The sequence below is a fragment of the Bombus affinis genome, chromosome 1 (genome assembly GCF_024516045.1).
Source record: "Bombus affinis isolate iyBomAffi1 chromosome 1, iyBomAffi1.2, whole genome shotgun sequence".
NCBI lineage: Eukaryota > Metazoa > Arthropoda > Insecta > Hymenoptera > Apidae > Bombus > Bombus affinis.
The window spans coordinates 15,813,193-15,837,176 of record NC_066344.1 but is presented as its reverse complement, the minus strand read 5'-3'; the positions used below and the strand labels follow the sequence as shown (position 1 = coordinate 15,837,176).

Below are 23,984 nucleotides of genomic sequence, written 5' to 3'. Positions count from 1 at the left end.
CGAAGACTGAAACGCAGGTCCATAACAATTTTAAAAAGTATTTTTTCTTTCGTTTTATGCGATTTTACTATCCATGCTTTAAAACGCTTGGAGTGAAATCCTCGTTGTAAATCGCGTGTTTGGAACAGTTTTACTGGACAATTACGCAAATTGACGCATGGATGTTTCTCGAGAAGCATTTTTCTTGCATTCATTGTACACTTCGCTGGTTGCCATTATTGGTAAAAAATATAAACATGTATAATTAATTATTTACAATAAAAAACATTTCAAAACAAATGACAAAAATTTCAATTAAATTTATAAACAATAAGACTCCTAACAAACTATCAAAAATATTAATCGAATTTTAATTTTCCTTCATAATTTTTAAACAATATGAAAAGAAAACAGTAAAAAATAATGTTTAGTTATTTCACATAAAAATGATGAAAAAATTCCAATTGATTGAATTCGTATAGTGGGACAAATTAGAATTAATCTACATTCTCATTAAATTACATATTTCCACAAACACAAACTCTATGTTTAAGATTATAGAGTTATATAGTGTATAAACTAGGCCGAGATTGCGCAACTATACACATAAGTGACTCGTAGCAACTGTATGTGCTTGAAGGAGAACGCATTCTCGCGTAGATGCTTCTTTTTACGGAATCCTCCTCGAACGCGTAACACGGGCCATAATGCCATGTTATGGAACTTTGCCATTGTATTATTTCCATGGATCTATTTGCGATACACGAGTGTTTCTTTCAGCACATTCACCTATGACCCCACTCATCGAGTTTGGTATGAAAGCTAACCTTAAATCTTGACATCAGTCCTATTTTCAGTAGTACATAAAATTTGTTCGAATTTTCAATGACTTTGAGTTTTCAAGTTGATTTGTTTCATTACAGATAACATTCTTTAGTAGTAATAATAATAAAAAAAAAATGTCTATGTTTTAAAATAATAGGCATACAATAATTTTGTGTATATGAATAGACTCTATGAAAACAGAAGCTATTAATTATTATTCACACGTTTCTAATGATCTATTTGAACTTTTTAAAATAAAAATAACATTGTTTAATAATAAAAAGATAAGAATGTAATAGGTACAAACGAACATAATAATTCTTTCTATTCATAGATAGAAATTATGATATTATTGTTATTTTTCAAACATATATTTATTATTAATTAAGATTCTTTACTATCTTTTGATAAATTCCACTAAATCCAAAACTCTCCACTAATGTTTTATTTATACCCTCCACCTAGGTAAACCTAAACGACCACCATACAAGATTTCCATTTTGCTTATCTCCTAACCTAAACCCACCAAAAAAGGCACCTCGAGTACATGCGAGGCGTGCAAGGTGTTCGTGCGCCGTGGAATGTAGGAAAGAATGGCCATGGAAGGAATGGCAGACCCACTGGCCATAATATTGAGCTACGCACACGCAACTGCTTGCCATTCCATATACTCTTAGCGCCTTCGTCGATGTTTTAATGACGACACTGTCATGGAAACTTATTCTGCAGGCAGAATCATGGAGCCCTTCCGCCCTTTCTTCACGGTAGACCGCGGAGGCATTCCTTACAGCCACCCGTAACATGTTATCACGTCAACTTATGTAATATTAAAAAGTTGACTATGTTTGATACTAAAAGATTCTTAACTTCGAATATGTTGAACTCATTGAAATAAGGTGAAACCATTATAATTTACATTTAACAAACGAATAACGTCTCTATTTTGCAAAAAAAAAAGATGAAAGCTTTAATATTCTTTGCACGGTTTAAATTGTCACACTTTGTTACTACTACATTGTTACATTGTGCAGTATTATACTTAATACTGCTTTAACACTGTTCGATGCGTTTCCTGACCCCTTGAAGTTAACTATGTATGTATACAGAATGTTGGTGAGACGACGGGAATCTTTTCACCCGGCTCTCACCCGGAAACCCCAACAGCGTTAAACGTAGCAGTATTAAATATTAGATTGCCAGATAAATCTTAAACCTTTTAGAGGTTACATTTTTGCTCAGAAACAAGAAAAATTCTGTATGAATGGCATAATGGAATTATTCAATAGGTGGCAGAATATTATTGAATAAACTAATGCATATTTGATTGAATTATATTATTACAAAGTGTTCAAATGAAGTATAATTCATACTAGAAAAGCTTCAAGACTTGTCTGATAATCTAATATAATACTGCACAGTGTAACAATGTTAAGTGTAAGAAAGATGAAGATTATATTGAGGACTGGATACATTATTTCAGGTAAAACTCGGCAAAGTTTCTGTTATCCAGAACGAATCTTGACCGCTCCTTGTGCGTTTCGTCTCATTTAAATCACGGGACTGAATGAAATCTCGTTTTCCCGTTACATGGAATCTGATTCATGCGCGAATCACGCCGATCGGTGTGGAAAGAGAACGCATTCTTCTCTAGCCGCCTCTATCCACCGTATCTTCGGCCATTCTGGATGCTGGACACTTTGTAGATACGTCCAAATAACATTCCAAATAGAGAGAATCAACGAGCAAACATTGGTGTCGCGAAACGAAGGAACCCTCTTATCCGGCTACGGGAAACGCGAATGCAAAGAATTCAGTATTCAATCGCGCCTCCGGTACTCGTGTTGCGCCTATTATTGAGTACACGGGCTTTTGTAAGGAAATTCTTACGAGATCCAGATGGGTGATCGTTGGATATGCGAAGTTATATAGCGTCACGCGTATCGGACTTTTTGCTGTGAGGTGGTGACAGTCTGAGCTGGAATTAATAACAAAAAAATTCATCTATAAGATTAGTTTACTAGGCTTATAAAATTGGAGGAATGTTATAGCGTTGATCCTTGACGACCTTGATTCATTAATTTAATTCATAAATGATGAAACCATTAGCAAGAAATTATTACCCTGTGGAACATTAAAACAGTTTATATTAATAAGTGATTATTGAACTGGAAAACATAAAAATATCCTATATAGATTAATTTTTAAGTTAGAATAATATGAAATTAGTCTATGCTATATAGAAGATTTAGTAGTTGGTGAGACCATAGATTTAACAGTATGAATAGAAAGAGAAAATATTGAAGAATGCAGTGTAGCTCATAATGCACCAACAGTAGAGAGAACTAAAAAGGGTGGCTAAAAGAACATAAAGAGTATAGAAAGTCACTAAAATAATGGTAAAATCCTGCAAGATCACAAATAAAAAAAAACCCAACCCTTTGAAACTGTACATGATAAGATAATGAGAAATATAATATCAATATCTAATAACAAAATGTTACAATCATAACCTTAAAAGAAAGAAGCTAACCTATTTCTGTGCCAGGAACAGAAACCAAGACAGACCAAAAGATCGAAGAAGAGAAACGACGGTACTGTTCGTTGCGCGAAGATGCATCGAAAATTTCACCTGACCAGCAATGGTCAATTTCACGGATAGCAAGAGCGTACCAGAGACTGAATTGCGCGAGTTAATCATACGCGACGCAAGTAGGCCGACCTGGGCAAAAACAAACGATATGCGCACGCGGCCGCGCCGCGTGCGATACATATAATTGGCCAGCGTATTGCTAGCGGCTCGTGAAGTATTCCAGCAAATCCGACATACATTCCAGCACGGATCCCGGCTACTTACGTTCCGCCTCGCTGTGGAATGCAGTCACCTTGTGGCAGGTGTACGGTGTACCGAACGTCCTCAAACATTTCAACCTCCTACTTTCCCCCATTTGAATTCAAATGCGTCTTCGTTGCGGCAAGTGGCAGCAACGGGATCTGGTTGAACCAGTCGTTTTGGGATTGGTCTTCCTTCGTTATATCATTGAAGCACTGAAACATTGATTATTGTTTGATATCTGATTTTTAGAGGTTTTTGATATTAAAAGAAATAAGTGATTGGATATTCATCCTTAATTAATGAACTGTGCATAGTTATGCAAGTTCATATCTTTATGAATGCACCCATATAAAAGAATACGGCATAAACAGAGAGAGATTGACACGTTATATAGCTTTCAATGAAAGACTACTACGACGAATAGTGGGGTTAGTGGCCTTGAACGGTCAAATATTTTTTACTGCCTATTCACACTTAACTCCACACTTCTCCTGTATAACACGATACAATCCCCTACATCATAACAACATAAACTAAATTACAATAATAAACTACAATATAACAACAACAAAACTACATTATAATACTAATAATAAACCTATAAGAATACATATATCTAATTTCACGGTTCATCTTCTTTTATTTCATCAGTCAGAATCAGCTTGCTTTTTCACAATCTTATATGATGACACCTTTTGCATCCTAGTGATGAATGCTTATCTGTATACTATTACCATAAATTATAATCGTCCAATGTAGCACAGAAGTATTACATTAATCGTCCTAAATGTACCTCAGATGAATATTTCAACTTGCATAGAAGCAATTTGGATAGACAACCAATGATCTATTGAAGAAAATAAATGAAAAAAGCCAATGGAATGGAATAATTTTAGGTTAGATATACACGAATACGAATCGAACTAACGGGTCCATGGAGCTCGTTTACGCGACCTCTGGGCGGTCATCTCGTGGTTAAATGCGCGAGAGGCTTTCTCCGTGGATTGGAATGCGGCCTCTCCCTCTGACCGGCTCTCTGACTTGCTTCGAGGATAGCCATGGAGGTGTACGTCGGCTTCCAGGTTCGCTCTTTACTGATTCTAGTTTCCCCATGGCTACATGCCGGAAAATCGGATACCGGTTACTTCTTTCTCGAAATATAGTTGGAAAAGTTCATATTTCTAACCTATCAACAGTTCAATGTAAACAGACCTTACGCCGCACGTGTGTTGGATTTTGTACAATTTTCTGGATAACAAGTGTCTGACTAAAGGACTGAAAGTCTGAGAAAGTGTTTGATGATGAAGTTTTTTTTCTATTAATTAAAAATTATTTAATTCTTGCACTCATTCTATTTATTATTCTTAATTCTATCCCGAAATGATAAGTGTTTGGAAATTTTGAAATTGAAATTCCGAAGAAGCTTCTGATTAAATTTAACGTTCAATGGACTAAAAATTATCTACTTCCAACTTTCATGTTTGTTTAGAGATGATGAAATATTAGAAAATCTAAAAAGAAATGAATTTTATAATTCACTGAGCATTTGTTATGAGCTGTGGTCTATCAGAAGTAAAGTAGTTTTTTATAATTGAAATCAGGGACTGTGTAGAAATATGTGCAACTGATACTCCAATAATCTTAGATTGCAAAATGTTACCTCGCTGGTGACTCAGTAATTAAGCATTTCCAGAGCGATAACTAGCGAAAAATTATCCACGCGTAGAGCGTTTCGATTAGAGATCAACTACATACTGCGACATGATACCGTACACACATGCGGACGAATAATTTGGTCGGTAATTTAGTTAGATACTGAACAAAAAGAGTTGTTATGTATCTCTTATTATTTGACTCCTGGATTCTTGAATCCTGATATCTTTGAAATATTTCACTCTAGGATTATATACTTTGAATTTCTTCGATTTTTGATTTTTTGAGCTTTTGGATCTTTAGGCTATTTATTTCTTTTTCCCCTTTAAACCTGGAATTAGGGTACCTACACTTTCGAATATTTCGAATTTTAGACTATTTATTCTGGTTCTTAGAATTTTCTCAAATTCCGATTTCCTAGAAAGAATTTATAACTCCTCAAAACGTCGATACCATTTGGTAACAAACTTTTACCAGGCATAGAGCGCAAGACCTGTTTGCCAGTCTGTACGCAGCCTAAGGCGCGAATGAACACCACTCGATCAAGCTGTAGACCGCCGCGTGCCTGAACAGCTCGCTTTCCATTCCGATAGAGAGGTTTTGCTCTTGCTGTTACAAGTTAAAATGTACAGGCTCTGGTATAAACAGCAGATCTAATTTGCGCTTGACGGGCACGTTTACTACGCGAGTAAGCGAAGTTGAATGAAATTTAGTTTTCGTTCGAAGGATACTTCTGCCGATGGATCGACGATATCAGAATACTGATTTGCCTCGAAGGCTGAATTGCATAAATTTTTCGCGATCAGAAACGCAAACTCGTTGAGCAAGTAGAGTTTCGCGGCTGATCGTTGCCTTCTTTTACTTCATCGGCCGAACTCACGTTGCTTTTCCATAATCGTCGTAAGCGTCTTGTGTCTTCTGCATCCTAATGGCGAATGGATATATTATTTTTAATAATACAATCTTGTTATCAGAGATAGATGATAGTTTTGAAAAATATTTTAATATCATTTTTGTTAATATCATGTTGTAGAATCGGGTAAAAGGATTTGGACGGTCTGTGAGATGAGTTGGTAACCTTGGTGACAACAAGTACGACTTCCAAATTTGAGCATGCGACATATAGATCAAGGTCATTACAGAGATTATATTCATACCGATGTGAACTAGAAGATTTATCTAGATATTCCAATTGGTACGCGAGATTATAGACCATGTTATCATTTAGATAATAATCAATTAATAAAAACATTGAGTAGCCAAAAATTAATCAGGCATAATAGCACAGAAAAATATTCATAACTGTACAAATATGTTCTATTCTCTTCTATCTAAGATTATTTACAAACATGTAATGTAAACACAATAATACTATCAAAATATTCCCAATATAATGCTACATTACGATACCTGTCCATTTACTTAATCCTTCCCCAGATCCATCCTTACATAAAATGAGCGATTAAAAACTCGAACTCATTTTTAGTTGTCTCAATCATGTCCACAGAATTCGAGACAAATTGGTGACCTGAATGTCATGCAGTCTCCCTGTCAGAGGGAGCCAGAGAGCGCAGGAAGAAACATCAGGCAGCGGCGCCGCGCGCGCCTGAGGTACAGTGCCGCGATGCACCAAGAGAAGGGGTATAGAAGCAGGTATTCAGGCGAACTCGCAGGCAGCCTTAAGAAAGCAGGCAGTCGGTAATATGGCGGGGGGTAAACGTAAGGGGCCGTGCGAGAGCGTAAAGTGAGTTTTCGCTCGCGGCTGCTTTGCAATGCCAGGCAGTTGAGGTGAGTCGAGTCGAACAGAGCCTAGCCAAGCTTCTTGGAGTCAGTCTGGGACGTGGCCCCGTCGCATCCTTCTCGACCGCTGTGGTATCTTTGTGTGTATAGCTACCACCTGTCGAAATTGTACGATCTTATCGTACATCGTCGCAATTGACCGCCCAATATCGAAATGGCTACGTCCTAAAGTCACGTCTTCCAACTATCCAGTGAATCATCGTGGTTCACCGATCGCGCGGACAGACGTTTACTTTTCTTGCGTCTCGGCAATAGCTAGAGTGGAATCACTCATACGATCTTGTTGTTTCTTTCCTTGAACGACGATGACGCCGCCTCAGAGATGCGTCGTCTGAGATTTACGGACTTCTTGGTGCAGTGATTTTGTGTGTGCGTGACCGAAGCATCAGCTGGAAATTTCCCGGACAATTCAACAGGTAGGGAGATTGTATTGTCGAATCTTTTTTGACGGCTCAGTGAAGCGATTGCGCGATTCGTGTACGGATCTTTCCAATTTTGTCTCTGAAATATTATTTCGTCAACTATTATGTTATACATATAAAGTTATATTGATAGTTTACAAACCTGAGATTAGCCTGTAAGTTATTGATGTGATCGTTAAAAGAAATCGAAAGTGTGTGCATGCTTGTGGAGAATTAGGTGAAAATTAAATTGGTTCAAAGAGAATAAGTCAATATAATGTTTAGGATAATTTCGAGGGAATTTGATCCAGTAATAACATTTAGCTTGAAGAGCTATCGATAATCGTTCAATCAATCCACCGCGAAGGACATTTTGTTTTGTTCTTTTTTTATCGTCGCGCTCTTCCTGCACCATCCACCACACTGTATTTGTATTCCTCCCTGTGTATTCTACGGTAATATCGTGTGTATGGCGTAACAGCTCATTATACATAGAATGCTAGTGAGAGGAAGTTTAATGGCAGCAACGTCATCGGCGTACCTCGCCTCTTCGTTTTTCTTAATTATGCCTGAAGAAATTGCGCCTCTCTCATCTGCATAATTCTGCATTGTAAGCTCGTTCATTTATCCTCCTACATCCTGATTATGCGCATTCGCTTCGTTCTAACCTGTTTTTGAGGCAGCATTGTCGACATAACCCATTATTATTATCTGTCGTGTTTATGTATTTCTTCACGGATTCTTGGTACTCGATGAAAGTCTTTTCCTTGGTCATTGCATTCCTTTTTCGAAATTCGTCATTCCACCTCATCATATCGTCTCTATCGTGCGACATAATACTGTCGGATCGCGTAATATCTTCCCAGGTGAAAACGCGACTAGACAGTGAGAACGAAACAAAAACTGAATGAGTGTCCGCTGGAACCGTAGCTTGTTTTCTAAGGCACGTCAAGGAGAATGGCGCGATGGTGTACTCTTTATAACTCCGTAGTTTCGCTTACTCCCGCGATCGCGCCATGAATTTTCTTTTCTTGCTCTCTCTCGAGAGATCTCGCATCAATGAGAACGATCAGTCACTGCAACGTACATACTTAGAAACGCTACCATTTTCTCTGGAGTAATCCGAGAAATATTTCTTCTCCTGTTATTGCTATTGTTTTTTTGTTTCGCTTGACCTGTTTTGGCATTCCATGGTTTATCAAAATTTTGTACATAAAAGTTTTACAACCATCCATATTTGATTCTTCTTTCAACTATTTCTTTTTTTCTTACTTATGTATAGTTTTGTACGATTGTAAACAGAATTGTGAGTGATTTCTTGGAAGATTAATTTGAAGCAATTAAATAGGTATACACTTGCATTCAAGTACAATTTAGTTTTGTAGCTGTCAGAGCATTTATCGCTTGCACGTCACACAATTTTCTCCACTGCTTCCACGGTCTTAAGAAGAGACTAGCGAAACAATATGCAGCCGTGAGATCACGTAGGATCGCAGAATGTAAACACAGGAATTTGAGAAAGTTTAGCTGCGCAAATTGTTGACTACGCAGTTACCTCGCTAGAAAAATATAGTGTTTACAGTTCTTGTTAGCGAAAAATCTACTGTATATGTTTTAGAATTCCGAAACGTTCCAGCTAGCCTCGATAAAAATTCCTCTTTCAATTGCCATATTAATTATCATCCATAATTTATAACATTTTTAATTTATGTTTTCGTTTACTTGGGAATTTGAAACAAAATTTGTTTTAATCTCCTTTATACCAGATTTTTTTATCATGATTACATACCAATTAAGGTATATTCAATATTTTCTCATCAATTCGTAAGTTTTTCCAAAGAGCTAAAAAAAATTTCTCAAGAGCACATGAGATCGATCGACGGCATTTAGATCGCAAACCAGTAAAAGAGAGACTACATCATAGTTAAGGACAACGTCATCGGTGTTCACTGGAATGTCAACTCGTTTTCCACGAGCCGTCCATGGATCGTTTTCCCTACGTATCTGCCTCCTTTCCCTTCATGAGTCTTCTGGTTTCATGATTCCGTTCTTACCTCACCTTCCTGCATTCGATGGCTACACAAGTCAAAACTTTACGCACAAGTGAGCTGTTCATCGGCACCGATTGAGATCACCGTACCATCAACTGGAACGTTAATCAATCCTTCCTTCATCATGACTAAATATGTACCTAAAAAGATTACATTTTCAGTAACTCGATGTATCAATAATCAATTTCGCCTTCCAACATAAACATTTAAGTATAATAAGTTGTAATATTTATATATATTACATTAATATTATAAAATGGTTGGTTATAGAGGAACATAGTGGTGTAAGTCAGTTCATTGTCTCTTTTATAAAATTCTGCTCTGCTTTTATCAATACAAAGATTCATGTTATATTTGTTCATATTATGAAAACGTATTGCGACAAAGAATAAAATTGTACCTTCGTTAATTCTAGAACTAAATATAGTAGGATAATACTTTATAGAGTCAAGATGTGTGACTAAATACAAATTCTTTTGAAACATCACCATGATCCTCAGCTCGTCAAATAGCATTCATGTTTACGAAAACACGAATGGAATGCCGAGTCATACAAGTCACCATTAGCATGTTCCGAAGATCCCAAGAACCGTTGGTTTCTCGGAATTAATGATCAACAAATTTCGAAAGCAACCCGTGAGCTCTACCTGTGATGAGATAATTTCTATTTTTGCCAATGTCGGAATTCGTAGACTCCGGATCTGAAACAGAAAATAAAGGTGGGTTCCATTGAACAACGAGACGCGTATACCTTACGCTATTCGCGATTGCATAACGGCCGCGAATCGTTTAAAAACAAATGAAAAAGCATGTCGCGTTGGAGATCGAGATTCCGCAGAATGTCAGGTTTCCACGAGGCGAGAAAAAAATATCCTATACGCGAGTTTTGCAAGTCGGTTTCCTCCCATTCCTTTTGAACCCTCCTTCCTCTTCCCTTCTCCAATGTCGTATCCTCCCACTAGCAGCGCTCATCTCTGTGAGTGAATTGCACCTTCCAAGTAGGAGCTGCGTACTTCGCCGGTGAGGCCATCCTGAGGCCATTCTGAGGCCACGCTGAGGCTACATTGAGATTCCTCAGAAGGAGATCCGCTCCCGAGTGTTGCAATGTGCGTAGAAACGGTTGTCGTAATCCTTAACGAATATATTGATTTTCATTAGCTTACAGGTGCTCGATAGTTTATCTTTTTATGGTGTTTTTCGTAATACATACTTCTTAGTACATGTTTCAACTATACTTTTTTATCGTAATTTATGAACTCGGATTTAAGACGTACCGAATTTGCGATTTTTTATTTGAGTTTTTGACAAGTAGAATTAAAAAACACTATTTTTAAAGTTCAAAGATTATAATATAAATATATAATAAAAAATGGGTTATATATTCGAGACATTCTAAATTGAAATTCAATTAAGTACTTAATATGCTTTGATCTCTCATCAATCGACAATCGATTGTTAATGATGATTCATCTATGTCTAGTTCGTTTCACTAGAATGATTTACATACTCACTTTGAAACCTAAAAATGGCAGGAAACGCATTAAACAAAATGTTATTGCCCAACATAATTTGGTTATAGCTGCGATTACCATTTATTGCGTCGTTGCTAAAAATTTTCATCATCTGCATACAAATATTTTTATCTTCATTTTATTGTCTTGTTATTATCTTGTTACAAAATTAGTCTAGGGAAATGATATCTCTTTGTGGCTCAATTTTTCGACAAGGTTATGTCCTCGGCTCGTTAAGTTTCGTACACCTCGCTCGACAGCTCCTTATAATTGTTTCTTCCATTTATCTCGATGCGCAATGTGCACGTGTCCTTCGTCTTTGTCCCTTCGTTTCTCACAACTGGCTATTCGAGTTCACGCTTCCTCCTTTGTTCCTCGAGATTTCTTATATTTCTTTTCCTTATATTCGAAGGAACCTCGAGATACTTCTATATTTATTCCAGGAACTATCGCTGCTGTAACTTGAATTAAAAAGATTATTATATAGGATTTCATATTTTATTTTAAATAATTTCAATTATAAAAATCATTATAGGTAATTACACTATTTCCTTGATTATAAATAACCATTATCGACGTCGAAGAAATTTTCTTTTATTACTTTCGACTAATCAATTTTCCCATTAATCTTAGATTCTAATTATCAGTAATGTTAATAAAAATTGTTCATGATCGAAAGTAACCAAAAAGAATTTTTCAACATCGATAATAGTGATTGATACTAATCAAAAACTATACTTTACCAATATTAATTGCCATTAACCAATAATTTCTTTTACCGTTGGTAATATTGAATTAATTTTCAATATCGATAATGATTAACCAAACAAAAGTTTTAGTCATATATAATGGTTACGTATTCGTAACCAGACATTTAAAAATTAATACCTTTTGATCATCTAATTTCTTGAAAAATCTCTTTAAAATTTAGTGATCACTGTCCTCAATACAAATAACACTAACTTAAACAATAGTCTAATTCTATTTCATTGAAATTTTTCGTAAAAATTTAAAAACTGTTATTCTTTGTCCCTGGTTTGTTCTGCCTGCAGGAACTTGTGCCGCCATTTTTTATCGTCTGAGCGCGCTCATATCTTCTGTCCTTGTCTATCTTACACGCTTATGTCCTTTCCCATTAGAGCGATAGAGATAGAAAGAGAGAAAGATTTTGCGTGCGAATTCACGATTCGTTCTTCCAATCGGGAACCGTTATTCTTTTCTGTAACAATCATGGGTTATTTGCGGTTTTCCACTTAATCACGATGTTTTCGAAAAAAGGAAGCACAAACAGAGAAAATGACACGTTCCATTTGACACGTTGCAATTCGATCTACCGGTTCCTCGTTGAGTCTTGTTATTATATCATTTGAGATAGAGGCAAAGGTTAACACATTCCTACGTGATGATGAATGCGCGAAAGATAAATATCCTACCACGGTACCGATCATCAAATCGTCGGAATTTATGTTCCTGGTTTATGATCGTGTAATTTACGACAACAAATTAACTCTCTCGTTGGCTTAGGTTTGTTCTGAAAAAGCAGTAGTTTCAATATAAAGCATAGTATACAAATTATATCTATCTTTATTTTAGAAAAATAACACTTCCTACTATTCATATTAGAAACAAAGATTAATATAATAACTGAATTAAAAAATTATAATTTACAAACTTTTATTTAGGAAACGAAAGATTGATAAAATTTAATCTTCTAAAGTTATATTAATTATAAGATTAGCTCAATAAAATTTAACCTTTCGGTGATTGCACGCTTCAGAAAGCTCACATATATGTTTTTAATAAGTGGGAATATAATTACCATTTCTTTTAAAAGAAATTACTGATTTTTAATGTAAACTTCCAAAAACCGCTTGTCTCGATATTCCACTTACCTTTCAAACGAAGTAATTACGTAAATCTTGTTATCTACAAGTATCTTCTTAAAAACTATTTACTGAAACCATTAATTAATATGAAATTACCATTTCTAAAAATACACATTTGGACAACAAAAATTTTGATATTGGTACTTTCTGTGATAGTAGTTAATTTACATGGAATGCAGTATCGCGTAGTAATTTATTCGATATTGGCCTATCAAGCTGTCGAGGAACAAGTTTGCACGAGCTTCAAAAACTGGCCTTGACTTCGCATATACTGATATACCCATAAGGGGCTCTAACTTTTAACGTAGCCTAGCGTTATAAAGCAATAAACAACCGATGAAAAAAATTACGTTGTTGAAACTTCCGTACTCGTACTTGTTGATAAAAGTGAAATGTTTAACAAAATCGACAAACAAACCAAGAAATTACTCTCTGTTTTCAGATTATTGGCCTCACCGAGGCGGAAGGAGTTAATCAACGAGGGGTGCCCATGCCGAGCGTCAGGAAAAATCAGCTGGAGGGTCTTAGGAGTGCGAGAGGAAAATTCTCAGAGGGACCAGCCGCGTGGAATTCAAGGAAAACGTCGAGGTTGTGAGCGTACCGGCACGTTTAATCTTGAAAATGTCATCGAATACGTGTTCCGTGATTATGTCAGGACTGATTCTACTGGTATTAGCAGTGGTATCATTCAGAGAAGTGCAAGGACACGTCGCCTTGACTTTTCCACAGGCGAGGAAATATGACTTGGATTTTCTGGACAATGCCAGGACACCTGGTCCTTGTGGAATGCCTCGTGGTGAGTATTTCCTTTCGTTGCACAATTATCATATAGTGATAGCCTGCAAATGAATAACTGAATTTGTGAAGTATGTAGATACCTGCAATTTATGGCTATACTAACAAGAAGAGAATAACGTGAAGGTGTATTTTTGTGGTATGAAATATAATATGACAGATTGGTTTACCTTCTTGGATTAGTTATAGTGGAGATATTAGTTTATTGCGAAGTTAAATTGGTGTATCATTAGAATGGTGTAACAGTTGGTAGACTGATAGCAGCTTGTTAAGATTCTGAAATTAATTAGCCAATTAGAGTTATTTAAAAGTATTTTCACGATTGAGTTTAAATACAGTCGTGTAATCTTTGTTTAGGTAACTATGCAATAAAATAAAACAGTATCATATTTTATATCATACCTAAGGAAGTGATCTCAGTATTTATAAGAGAATTACCTATTACGCGAAGAGTACAATTATCAGTTTATGACACAAATTACTGAATGGCTTAATAATATATCATTTTGCAATATAACACTTCAAAAAGAAGTTAATCCTGTCTAGCCAGGAAACGTGTAACCCGACCAAAGATTCTGATCTCCTGACAAAGGCTCGAAACGGCAGACAACTGCAAAAAAAGAGAATCGTAGGGTATCATTGGAAACACACAGTGTCCCTTTCTTTGAAACTTTGACCTGTCCGCTGTAACAAACAAACAAACCGAGGAGAAACAAATCGCACCCCAACGTATAGAGAAAGCAAGTTCGTGAAATCTGAAACTGTGCAGCGCATCGTGTCGTGCTGCGTAGAAAAATAACGACGACGAATGTGGTAATTCGATAGTATTACTGACGAAGCGAGTTGTCCGGATGCTGTGGCCCGGCTGTGCGTCACACGATCCACGGACCAGAAAAAGGCATGCATGAAATTTTCGCGGTCAATGCAAGGACGATGACGTCGTCAGTCGACAATATGAAATATGACGATATAGTTAGGAGGGATGGGTAGAAGTGGTAAGAGGGTTCTATGGGAAAACGACATTAACGACGATGATACGTCCCGGTGGGGATAGCCCGCTAGTCTGATTCGAAGCGACTTTCACCGACTCGCAACGAAGGGAACTCGAACCTCGGCCATTACCTTCCACGTCTTGCCTCTACGCTGCAGTCGCACGTACACGTACCTTTTTTTCTTCTTAGTCGCGGGGAATACGTGAACTTTAAATGCACGCGTCGTATCGGATAGAAGGACTGCTGGAAAAGGGGTATATCTAGGCTTGAGAAAATTATCGGTAGTCTTTCTATCGAATTCTAAATGTAGAAAGATCCTTAATGTCTGGTTTGATCTATTGATTACGGTATTGTAGATGGCATATATGTATAGTACTCAATCTTCCGGTTCATTTCAAATTACGTGTTGTATCTGAAAAATGAAGCAGGTCTTATTATTCAACTTTCTACCATCGATCGTTCTATTCGACATTCAAATTATGTAATTGCTTCGGTTGTAAAAAAGTAGAAAGCGCTGATCATAAGGATTTCGGTTTATTATTCCTACTGAGAACACTATTCTATTAACCATCTACTATCAGCAATACTTTATTAATTGGTTGGAATTTTACTTCGTTAACTGACAGTTACCACTTTCATCAGTTTTTGGAACTGATTTTCTAAAATGAATCTTTAAAAGGAAGAAATGCGTTAGATATACATGTACATTTAACAGAGGAAAGAGATACGTATTTAGGATTTCTTAGAAATATACTTCATTGATATGTGGTCAGATAGCAAAGCACTATTGTTTGTAAGTATGTTATTTCATAATTTTCCCACGCATCGTAGTCTAAACAAATATCACAGTATATGCTAACAATACTTTTACATCATCCAACATATAAATTATTCCTGCATAAATTTGAACATTTCGTTCTTCTCTAAACAGTTATCTGTGCTAATTCGGATCGACAGTACTTCCAAACTCCTACGTGAATGCATATAAACGCGTAACAGTGTCGTGAACGCTGTCACGGGTATTAATTTTTGTATATCCCACCAAATCCGACATAGCTGCGTCGATGTCGTTCCACAATTTAATCACTTGACTGTTAGTTCTCAACAAGAGGAACGTGAGCTTTCTTTTCGGTGGCAGGTAGGGAAAAAAAGTAGTACTCCATAAAAGGAAGGATCGGTCGCGGAACGCGAGCTGCTGCCCGTCCGCTTCCGGAAATTAATTGTACATCGTGCCACTCTCGATTATTTCCGGAAACCCAGTCTCGATACGATACGATACTACCGTAGATTAGCATCTTAGCTTCGAGCAAACTGAAAATGTGAAATCGCTGGTTGAGTTGAAATTCATTTTCATAACAACCGATACAATTACTGATATAAACGGATATTCGCCTTCGTGTTAGTTTCCTTTCCCGCCTTATAATTGATCTTTTGCAATCTTTTGATGATAAAAATGATTTACGAAAACAAATTGCTTACATGGAGTACGTACTGTAATTAAATAAAACGAATCCCTAAAATGTTAACCATACTTTAACTATATGTTAAATTTGTATTATATATTGAAAAGGAGAAACAATTTAAGAATATACCTGAATGTATTATAAAGTCCTTCATCCATACTTAGATATTTATTACACCATAAAATAATAAGAAATGTGATTTTTCTGTTTCTTTTTTTTATTTTCTATCTGGGCGTGGATAAGGATATTCACACGCAAGATTTCGCTGAACTTGTATCCATGCATGTTTCCGGTGATTGTAATGAATTATCGTGTCTCGTTACTCTAATGAATATTAACTTTTCATTGTTCGTAAGGTCTCTCGTCTAAATCGATGAGCCTGAGAAATTACAAGTTTCCGTATCTCGACGTAATTTAACGCGCGGCGAGCGATCGTGAAAATTTGTATAGAATAGCGCGCGAAATGTTGCATAATGCGCTCATTTTATGTTGCAGGCGATATTAAAACTACTTTACTGTCTGGGAGTAACTTTAACGTCACGTGGCATCTGGCTTATCCTCATCGAGTAAGTAGAAAAAAATTATTATAACTTAACTTGGTTAATTATATATAGCAAGGAGAAAAAGATTATAATAGCAACAATATTTCCTATATAATCAGCTCTTCGTTCGTTGCGCTTTAAAACAACTTTTACCCCGATAATAATTGAATTTTATTAACCAACGGTAAAAACTGTTGCCGCGAGACCAGTCGGTAATTTCTGCATGTATGGATTTATGGCGCTTAATATCTCGTACTATCCGTGACCGCGCAGCAAAAGCCTAAGAAACACATAAGCATTAACAGCTGTTCAAAGAAAAAAAGAAAGATGTATGAACAGTTACGCGAGAGTTGAATAAAATCATACCATAGTTTATTATAATTCATATTACATGAACTTTCTCCAATATGGAAACTTTCTGCATCCATCTTTCAATTGGCCTGGTTACGGTCTTGATTGTTCACGTGCCGTGATTGGGAGGAATTTGCACGTATTTGATCAATCTGATTGCCTGTTATTTAACTGATTATAGCCCTTCACCACCAATGAGTCATTGACGATATTGCTGCAATTAGAGCACTCAATAAACTTTATAATTGTGAAGACGCGATTATGATTCATTCCTATGGAAAGCACATGAGAAAAATTATATAACATTTCGTATCGTGATTCCCTTTATACTGTTAAGTAGTGATATACTGAAAGATTACAGGATTATAATGCTTCATAAACTACTTGAGAAGAGTTCCGTGATTCCTGGACGACCAAAAATGATCATCCTTGTGCGATTGACGTCGCTTGAGACGTCACTAATCAACCAATCAGCGACATTTTTATTCTACTGTCGCTCTTCGTATGAAACTCTTATTTCCCGTCTATATACAGTCGGATACAAAAATAAGCAGACACGTAGCGAAAGCAGGTATCAATGAAGTTTTGTTAAATACGATTTGTTTACACAAGAATGTAAATATTAACTTCAGTTATTTGTTAAATAATCTATATACTAAAAGAAATACGTAAATAAAACTTAAGTATATAGAACTGATATTATTAGGTTAGCAACTAAGTGATTGCGGATTTTGTCATTAGGTGCTAATGATATCCATTAAACTGCATTGACACTTATCTCTCCACTTATTTTTGTCCCCAACTGTATATCGACATAAATATTCGATCAACGACAAATCAAAGTTTTCTGAACTTCGAATAAGAGAAGGCACAGTAATAGACGAAACTTAAGGCACGTTCATAAGCCAGGCACAATGGCCGACTGGCGCAGTTGGAAATTCATATTCTTCACGACGCGTCGCACTACCTAAGTCATCGTAAAAGACATCACGAATTTGTCCGCACGTGGTCTATACGAAAGGGAAAGAAAAGACAGAGACAGAGGGCAGCCTACGCTTGCACGTCGTCGCTCAAGGTGACGCTCGTTGAATAATTCACAAGCGAAGCTTCGTATACGTCCGACGTGGTTCGTGTATACCTTACGTAGATAGATAGGTCGGAAAGAAGGTGGTATGGGATATAAATCGCTTTGCATGTGAACATGTACGCGAGAGAGTAGCTTGTGCTCGGTGGAACACATCGGTATGTCGGGTACCGTAACTCGACTGTCGCCAATGACTCGGATCGAAGCCAAAGCTCTCAGATCCGTTGCTGGAAAAGCAGTTGAACCGTGGACCATCGCATTGGCTTTTACATAAATCAAACGCTGCATTATGACTGGGAAATGTATAATAGAGAGCTGAAAAGATGACAAGCAAAGGAATGTGGGTCTGATTGGTTATTTCTTTGTAGACTCAGCACAAAACAGCAACGTAAAGATAAACACGTGTATTGACCGAAAGTGTCACATAAAACAATATGGCAAGACGTAACTGACGGTGAGCGTTAAGGAACAGTACTTCCTTTGCCCCTGTGCCGTCCCGTTAGGCTTCTTTCAAGTTCAAAATAATGAATCATTTATGCATAAAGTCCTTTCATACTGACCTTAATATTTTCACTCTATTATATTATACTGTATGTACGTACACGTATACTATGTATGTGGATTGGTAGATTTAATTCATTATATGTATTAGGTTGTATATGAAATGATTGAATTTGGCGGACAAATATCAGAAACTAAATATTGTCTTGTCGTCAATTATCAATTATCTCAAAAAGGAAATGATTCGTTATAAATCACGTGTATTTCTATAAATTTAGGATAATGAAACTACGTAACTAATCATTAGAAATACAGACATTACCTTAATTACTTTAGTACTATCTGGTATTAAAATTTGATTTGGAAAGATATTTAATATGTACCACCCGAATACGTGTTAATTGTTTTCTTGTAGAAACTTCAAGGTTAGGTATACCACATTTTTTAAGTTTACGTCTATATGATATATCTGTTAAAATATCTTTACGAACATCTGAAAGGAATATCTGGATTTCATACTTAAATAATTTCGAAGTAACGTAATTTCAAACTTATCTCGAAAATTACGTATTTTAAAACTGCCTTTCGTATCGTATATCGGATCTCTCGCAATCGTAATCAACTTCATACCAATATAAATACGTACGCATATTTCCTATACAATCATCGTTGTGATTTCTTTTTCTGAACAACTGGTTTTAGATGGAGCAGCCATAAACTTAAATGCCTCGCAAATTCTATCCGTGAAAATATCCGTGGTACGAGAAAAATTCGACAATAACGTTGCAACCGCTGCAGGTGTGTACCGTGCGAAGCAGTACCACTTCGCAAAGCTGTCTCTTCCCTTTCTACTTCTCCTTTCGAGTGCTGGCATAATCGCGCGCTGTTGGAAAACATTTCAAACTCTTCAGTGTAGATATTCAAAGAAACTTTCATCAAAAGTGACAAGCATCTCTTGTGAACGGATATTCTATCCGCCGGCAAAAACATTCCAAACTTTACAATATTTAAAATTTTAAATGATAACATATTAGAATGTGTGAAGAAATTTGTAAAAACAGGGAGAAACATAAATGAGTCATATGAAAGTCATACTAATAAATAAACTGCGGATTTCTATGCATTTTTATACTTCTATGAACGTAGTTGAAGAAATAGAAATCTGCTTTTTATTAAATGCATTTGTCATCTACTAAATGTTATAACAAATATTCTACTTTGGGTTTTTTCTATATTTTTACACATGCATTCCATTTCCAAATTTCCTATAAATATATAAAAATCCACATTCTACTAATCGACTTCATTAATATATTTTCCTAAGTTTTACAAAATTAAATATCCTATTCCAAATACTTTATCATCGTATCATGAAATTATTATATGATTCAAATCCTAGACTTCATCGTTAGGAAACAGCATTAATCGATATTTGAATTTAGAATAGAGCAGAAAACAATAAGTTCTACAGGACATTTTGTTAATTTACCAACGAAAGTCCGAATTACAGAAATTAAAAAAAAAAAAAATAAAAGAATACTGATCATGAGTAGCAAACTCGAGAAGTTTTTAAAGATTAGAGTCGACCAATTTGTCTTTGTATCAAATTTCATGAAAACGGGGTTTATAAGACTAGCGACCGATATTGCTGAAAAATTATCGACTGAATTTTCATGCTATGACGATGCAAAGAATGCGGTTAATAATTAGAAAACGTGGCACGTAGAAGAAAACGCAATGTTGTTCTTAGGTAAGAGTTGACTAATAACGGTTCTTTGCCTCCTTGTATCTTTATACAGGTGTCAGATTGACATCGGCAATCATTAAATTAATGCTCGTGTCATTACGTCGTTACCCACTGTGAAACGATGATCTCCTGCGGCGACGTCTCTCTCTCTCTCTCTCTCTCTCTCTCTCTCTCTCTCTCTCTTCCTATTTCCAATTCGGTGGCCGTTTTCATGAAACGGCCGGTTTTATAACGGTGACGTTGCCAGCTACACTAAGAAAGCGTTAACTAAAGCTGTTAATAATATTTTTTACTTTTTATTTTTTGGACATGACCAATGGAATAGAAGGCCGGTTTCTATGTCACGGATCTGTGATAAGCTCGTTCGATACCGCTATCCGCGCGTACGATCGATGTCTCAACGTCCTCTTGACCGTTTCTCGCTTCCGACACGGTCATAGCGAAAGAAACTGTCCGGAAGTTCATGCATTGGAACTGAAATAATATTGCTTATTATATACCTACGTTACCAAACGTAAATTAAACGAGATTAACCTAATTATTTGAAATTTTTGTTACTAACCTCTGTATTTAAGTCTGTTATTATAATGTTTTGTTATTTGTTATTTACTCAAATCTATATTGTACATTTTTATTATTTATTATCTTAAGATCGTCATTTTTAAGATTTTCATATCTTGAATATCTACCATCACACATTTGAAATATTATAATTATTGATTTTAGGGTGGATTTCGACTGCAAATACTGGATGCCCTTGACAGGCCATTGATTGATCTAACTCCTGTGACAAAAAATAGCGAGTTCGTAGAAGACGATGCCACGTAAGTGAACATTGTTATCCGATCTTTTCTTTTCCGCTTTGATAATACTTTTGGTACTTAAGAAATAAATTATTGTTTTTTAGGGCACAGAGTTATGCCGTACAATTACCTCAGAATTTCACCTGTACAGACTGCACGATTCGGCTTCTCCGAGAAGCTGAAGAATGGGGCACGAATTATAGATTTTGGTCTTGCGCCGATATCAATGTAAGAATAATAACCAAAATATAACAAATAATAGAATGTTTAACTATCAATAAATATATAGAAGTATTAAGTAATAACAGCAAATGGTAGAACGAAATTTGTAAAACAATTTTTCCGGTTACCTACATCACGGTCGCTGATACCTTATAATTTATACCCGTTAGATCATCGACAGAAAGTCTTACAGAGAGGATTGCAGCGGTCACGGTCGATATCTGGTAGGTCGATGCAGGTGTGATCGACTGTATCACGGTACAAGGTGTGAATTTAAGGAAGAATGCCTGGATGACTCGGATTGCGGTATTCAGGGCACGTGCATTGACAATGGCGGCACGACCGCACCCACCAAGCACTGCTATTGCAATATTGGTTGGTTTGGACCGGGTTGCGCGAAGAGTAAGTTTTATTAAACCACAATTTGGTACCTTCTCCAGAAGTCATTCAGATTGGAGTTACTTTCTTGTACTATAGTTTCCAAATTATTATATTTGTATTATTTGTGACTTACCTGTTAAAAAATAAAAATAGAATACAATATACAATATTAATTCTTGAGATATAAAAGATAAATAAATTTCAAGCAAGAAGTAAATATAATGATACTTTCTAGAATCTCCGATCAAAACCATCGACGTAGAATTGGACGCATATACAATGAAAAAGTTCTCTGACAATTTTACCTTCTATTGGCGGATATTAAAGGAAAGCAAAGAACTCGAGGGTATTATGGTGGTAAATGGTACTAGCTGGGTTGCTGTTGGATGGCGACCAAATGACCTGACACCGATGTGTCGCGCCTTTCCTGAAATTCAGGAACGTCCAAAGGATGAACCGCTTCCACAACCAGAACCAAAATCAGAGCCGGAACCAGAGTCAGAACCGAAAGCCGTACCCAAACCGGAGCCTGAACCCGAACCCGAACCTGAACCTGAATCTGGAACTGAAAGGTCAGGTACCAAGAGACGATCGGCTAAAGCTCATGATGTGACTTCATTGGCTTCAACTCCTCGATCTGACGTCGATGTGACGGTGCAAACTAGTGTGACATATCGCGTCAGCACGAAACAAGGTGAGATTCGAGTTAATTTATACTTGTATACTTCAGTTTCTTGAATTTATATACAAATAATGTTAAATGATATACTTTATCTTCATATAGGACGCAAAAAGAGATCACCGGAGTCTATAGGAATTTCTGTGAATGGTATGTATCAATACTTAACTCAGATATAGAACAAGAGACCCCTGCTTTCCGTATTTACATAGTAACAACATGTAGTATGCTTCCCAATGAGTAGTAGAGCATTTGGCGTCCCTTTTTTATATTTGAGACACTACGCACAAGGTGGTGGTCTGTAAACAATAAGCAGTAGGTAGTTGGCACGACGATCGATGCTTTCTTGCACAGGGGAGCCCGTCGCCGAGCCGAGCACTGTCGACAGCACCAACACCACGCCCGAACCCGTATCAGAACCAAAATCCGAACCAGAACCTATATCCGAGCCCGAACCAAGACCAGAACCAGAAACCAAATCCAAACCTGAACCTAGCTCAGAACCAGAACCCAGCCCAGAACCTGAGCCAAAATCTGAACCAGAACCAAGCTCAAGACCAAAATCAAAATCCCAATCAAACTTAACGAACGCTGAACCAAGAACAAAGGCAGAGGCTATTTTAACTTCTGAAACACAATATGAACACAAGTCAATATCTCATCCAGAGCCTATTTCTCAAGTTAAATCGAGATCCCGAATGGAATTAAAACCCGAACCAGAGTCCAATTCTGAACCTGAACCTGAACCCAAGTCTGAACCAGAGCCAAGCTCTGAACCAGAACCCAAGTCTGAGCCAGAGCCAAACTCTGAACCAGAACCGAAATCCGAGCCAGAACCCAGCTCTAAACCCGAACCCAAATCCGAACCAGAGCCGGAGCCGAAATCTGAACCAGAACCAAAGTCCGAACCGGAACCCAGTTCCGAAACAGAGCCAAAGTCTGAACCGGAACCCAAGTCAGAGCCGGAGCCAAAGTCAGAACCAACCTCGGAGCCGGAACCGATCTTAGGTCTTAAGTCGAGTGCAACGAAAGGTAAAACAAGCTGATAAGGCATTACAACCGCTTGTCTCTCCTCGTACATACTGCACGGGCTTTATATTGTAATTAGTTAACGTTGATTCATATCTAGGAATACTTTTTAATTTTGTATTTTTCATTGTCTGAACTAATCTTCAAAATTTGCCCCTTAATTTTAGATACTTCTAAATGGGTGTAAAATTCCATCAACTTAATTGACAAAAATTAGAATTGTTGGTTAGACATAATAGTACAGAAAAATATAATATAAAAAATATTTAACAAAATAGTAGATTTTGTAACACATAAAAAGATAATTTAGATTAAGTTAATGTAACGTATTCATATAATCAGTAGCATTGATACTAACATATACATATCTAAATAAAACATATAGTAGAGATAATATTCATACTTTTAATTTGTACTTATTTTTTGGTACAAGCTTTCCTTGTTGCTTTCGCATAA

The 23,984-nt window shown here is 36.5% G+C and overlaps 1 protein-coding gene and 6 long non-coding RNA genes across 12 annotated transcripts in view; 3 read left to right on the top strand and 4 right to left on the bottom strand.

The window, feature by feature from the left end:
* Window positions 1-579: 579 nt before the first annotated feature.
* On the top strand, window positions 580-3,228 carry LOC126919301 (uncharacterized). The gene is made up of 3 exons (XR_007711546.1): window positions 580-792; window positions 1,270-1,700; window positions 2,285-3,228. It is a non-coding gene; the product is annotated as an uncharacterized LOC126919301 (long non-coding RNA).
* Window positions 3,229-4,591: 1,363 nt separating this feature from the next.
* On the top strand, window positions 4,592-6,697 carry LOC126919321 (uncharacterized). Its single transcript, XR_007711556.1, has 2 exons — window positions 4,592-4,719; window positions 6,324-6,697. It is a non-coding gene; the product is annotated as an uncharacterized LOC126919321 (long non-coding RNA).
* Window positions 6,590-13,385, bottom strand: LOC126919304 (uncharacterized). Of its 2 annotated transcripts, XR_007711548.1 has the most exons (5): window positions 11,942-13,385; window positions 10,422-11,514; window positions 10,190-10,243; window positions 7,655-9,682; window positions 6,590-7,591 (listed from the first exon to the last, which is right to left on the bottom strand). It is a non-coding gene; the product is annotated as an uncharacterized LOC126919304 (long non-coding RNA). The 2 variants fall into 2 exon arrangements; XR_007711549.1 differs by having other exon boundaries at window positions 6,590-9,682.
* The window catches only part of LOC126919139 (uncharacterized), a 24,081-nt gene continuing 6,877 nt past the window's right edge, over window positions 6,781-23,984 (top strand). For 2 of the 4 annotated variants that reach the window (XR_007711515.1, XM_050727873.1), the window contains exons 1-9: window positions 6,781-7,506; window positions 13,382-13,735; window positions 16,685-16,755; window positions 21,141-21,238; window positions 21,322-21,445; window positions 21,610-21,841; window positions 22,056-22,514; window positions 22,605-22,649; window positions 22,854-23,531. Coding sequence is in view for 3 of the 4 variants with exons in the window: in XM_050727873.1 (XP_050583830.1) it covers window positions 13,561-13,735; window positions 16,685-16,755; window positions 21,141-21,238; window positions 21,322-21,445; window positions 21,610-21,841; window positions 22,056-22,514; window positions 22,605-22,649; window positions 22,854-23,531 (1,882 nt within the window). In the remaining variant the exon portion in view is untranslated. The remainder of the gene's footprint in view (window positions 7,507-13,381; window positions 13,736-16,684; window positions 16,756-21,140; window positions 21,239-21,321; window positions 21,446-21,609; window positions 21,842-22,055; window positions 22,515-22,604; window positions 22,650-22,853; window positions 23,532-23,984) is intronic. The other 2 variants (XM_050727864.1, XM_050727883.1) reach the window with 2 other exon arrangements.
* LOC126919312 (uncharacterized) lies at window positions 13,653-16,309 on the bottom strand. The gene is made up of 3 exons (XR_007711552.1): window positions 14,173-16,309; window positions 13,905-14,010; window positions 13,653-13,778 (listed from the first exon to the last, which is right to left on the bottom strand). It is a non-coding gene; the product is annotated as an uncharacterized LOC126919312 (long non-coding RNA).
* Window positions 16,386-19,702, bottom strand: LOC126919279 (uncharacterized). 2 transcript variants are annotated; one of them, XR_007711529.1, is made up of 5 exons: window positions 19,314-19,702; window positions 18,990-19,160; window positions 17,442-18,894; window positions 17,098-17,354; window positions 16,386-17,011 (listed from the first exon to the last, which is right to left on the bottom strand). It is a non-coding gene; the product is annotated as an uncharacterized LOC126919279 (long non-coding RNA). The 2 variants fall into 2 exon arrangements; XR_007711528.1 differs by having other exon boundaries at window positions 17,098-18,894.
* LOC126919323 (uncharacterized) lies at window positions 19,879-21,147 on the bottom strand. Its single transcript, XR_007711557.1, has 2 exons — window positions 20,977-21,147; window positions 19,879-20,888 (listed from the first exon to the last, which is right to left on the bottom strand). It is a non-coding gene; the product is annotated as an uncharacterized LOC126919323 (long non-coding RNA).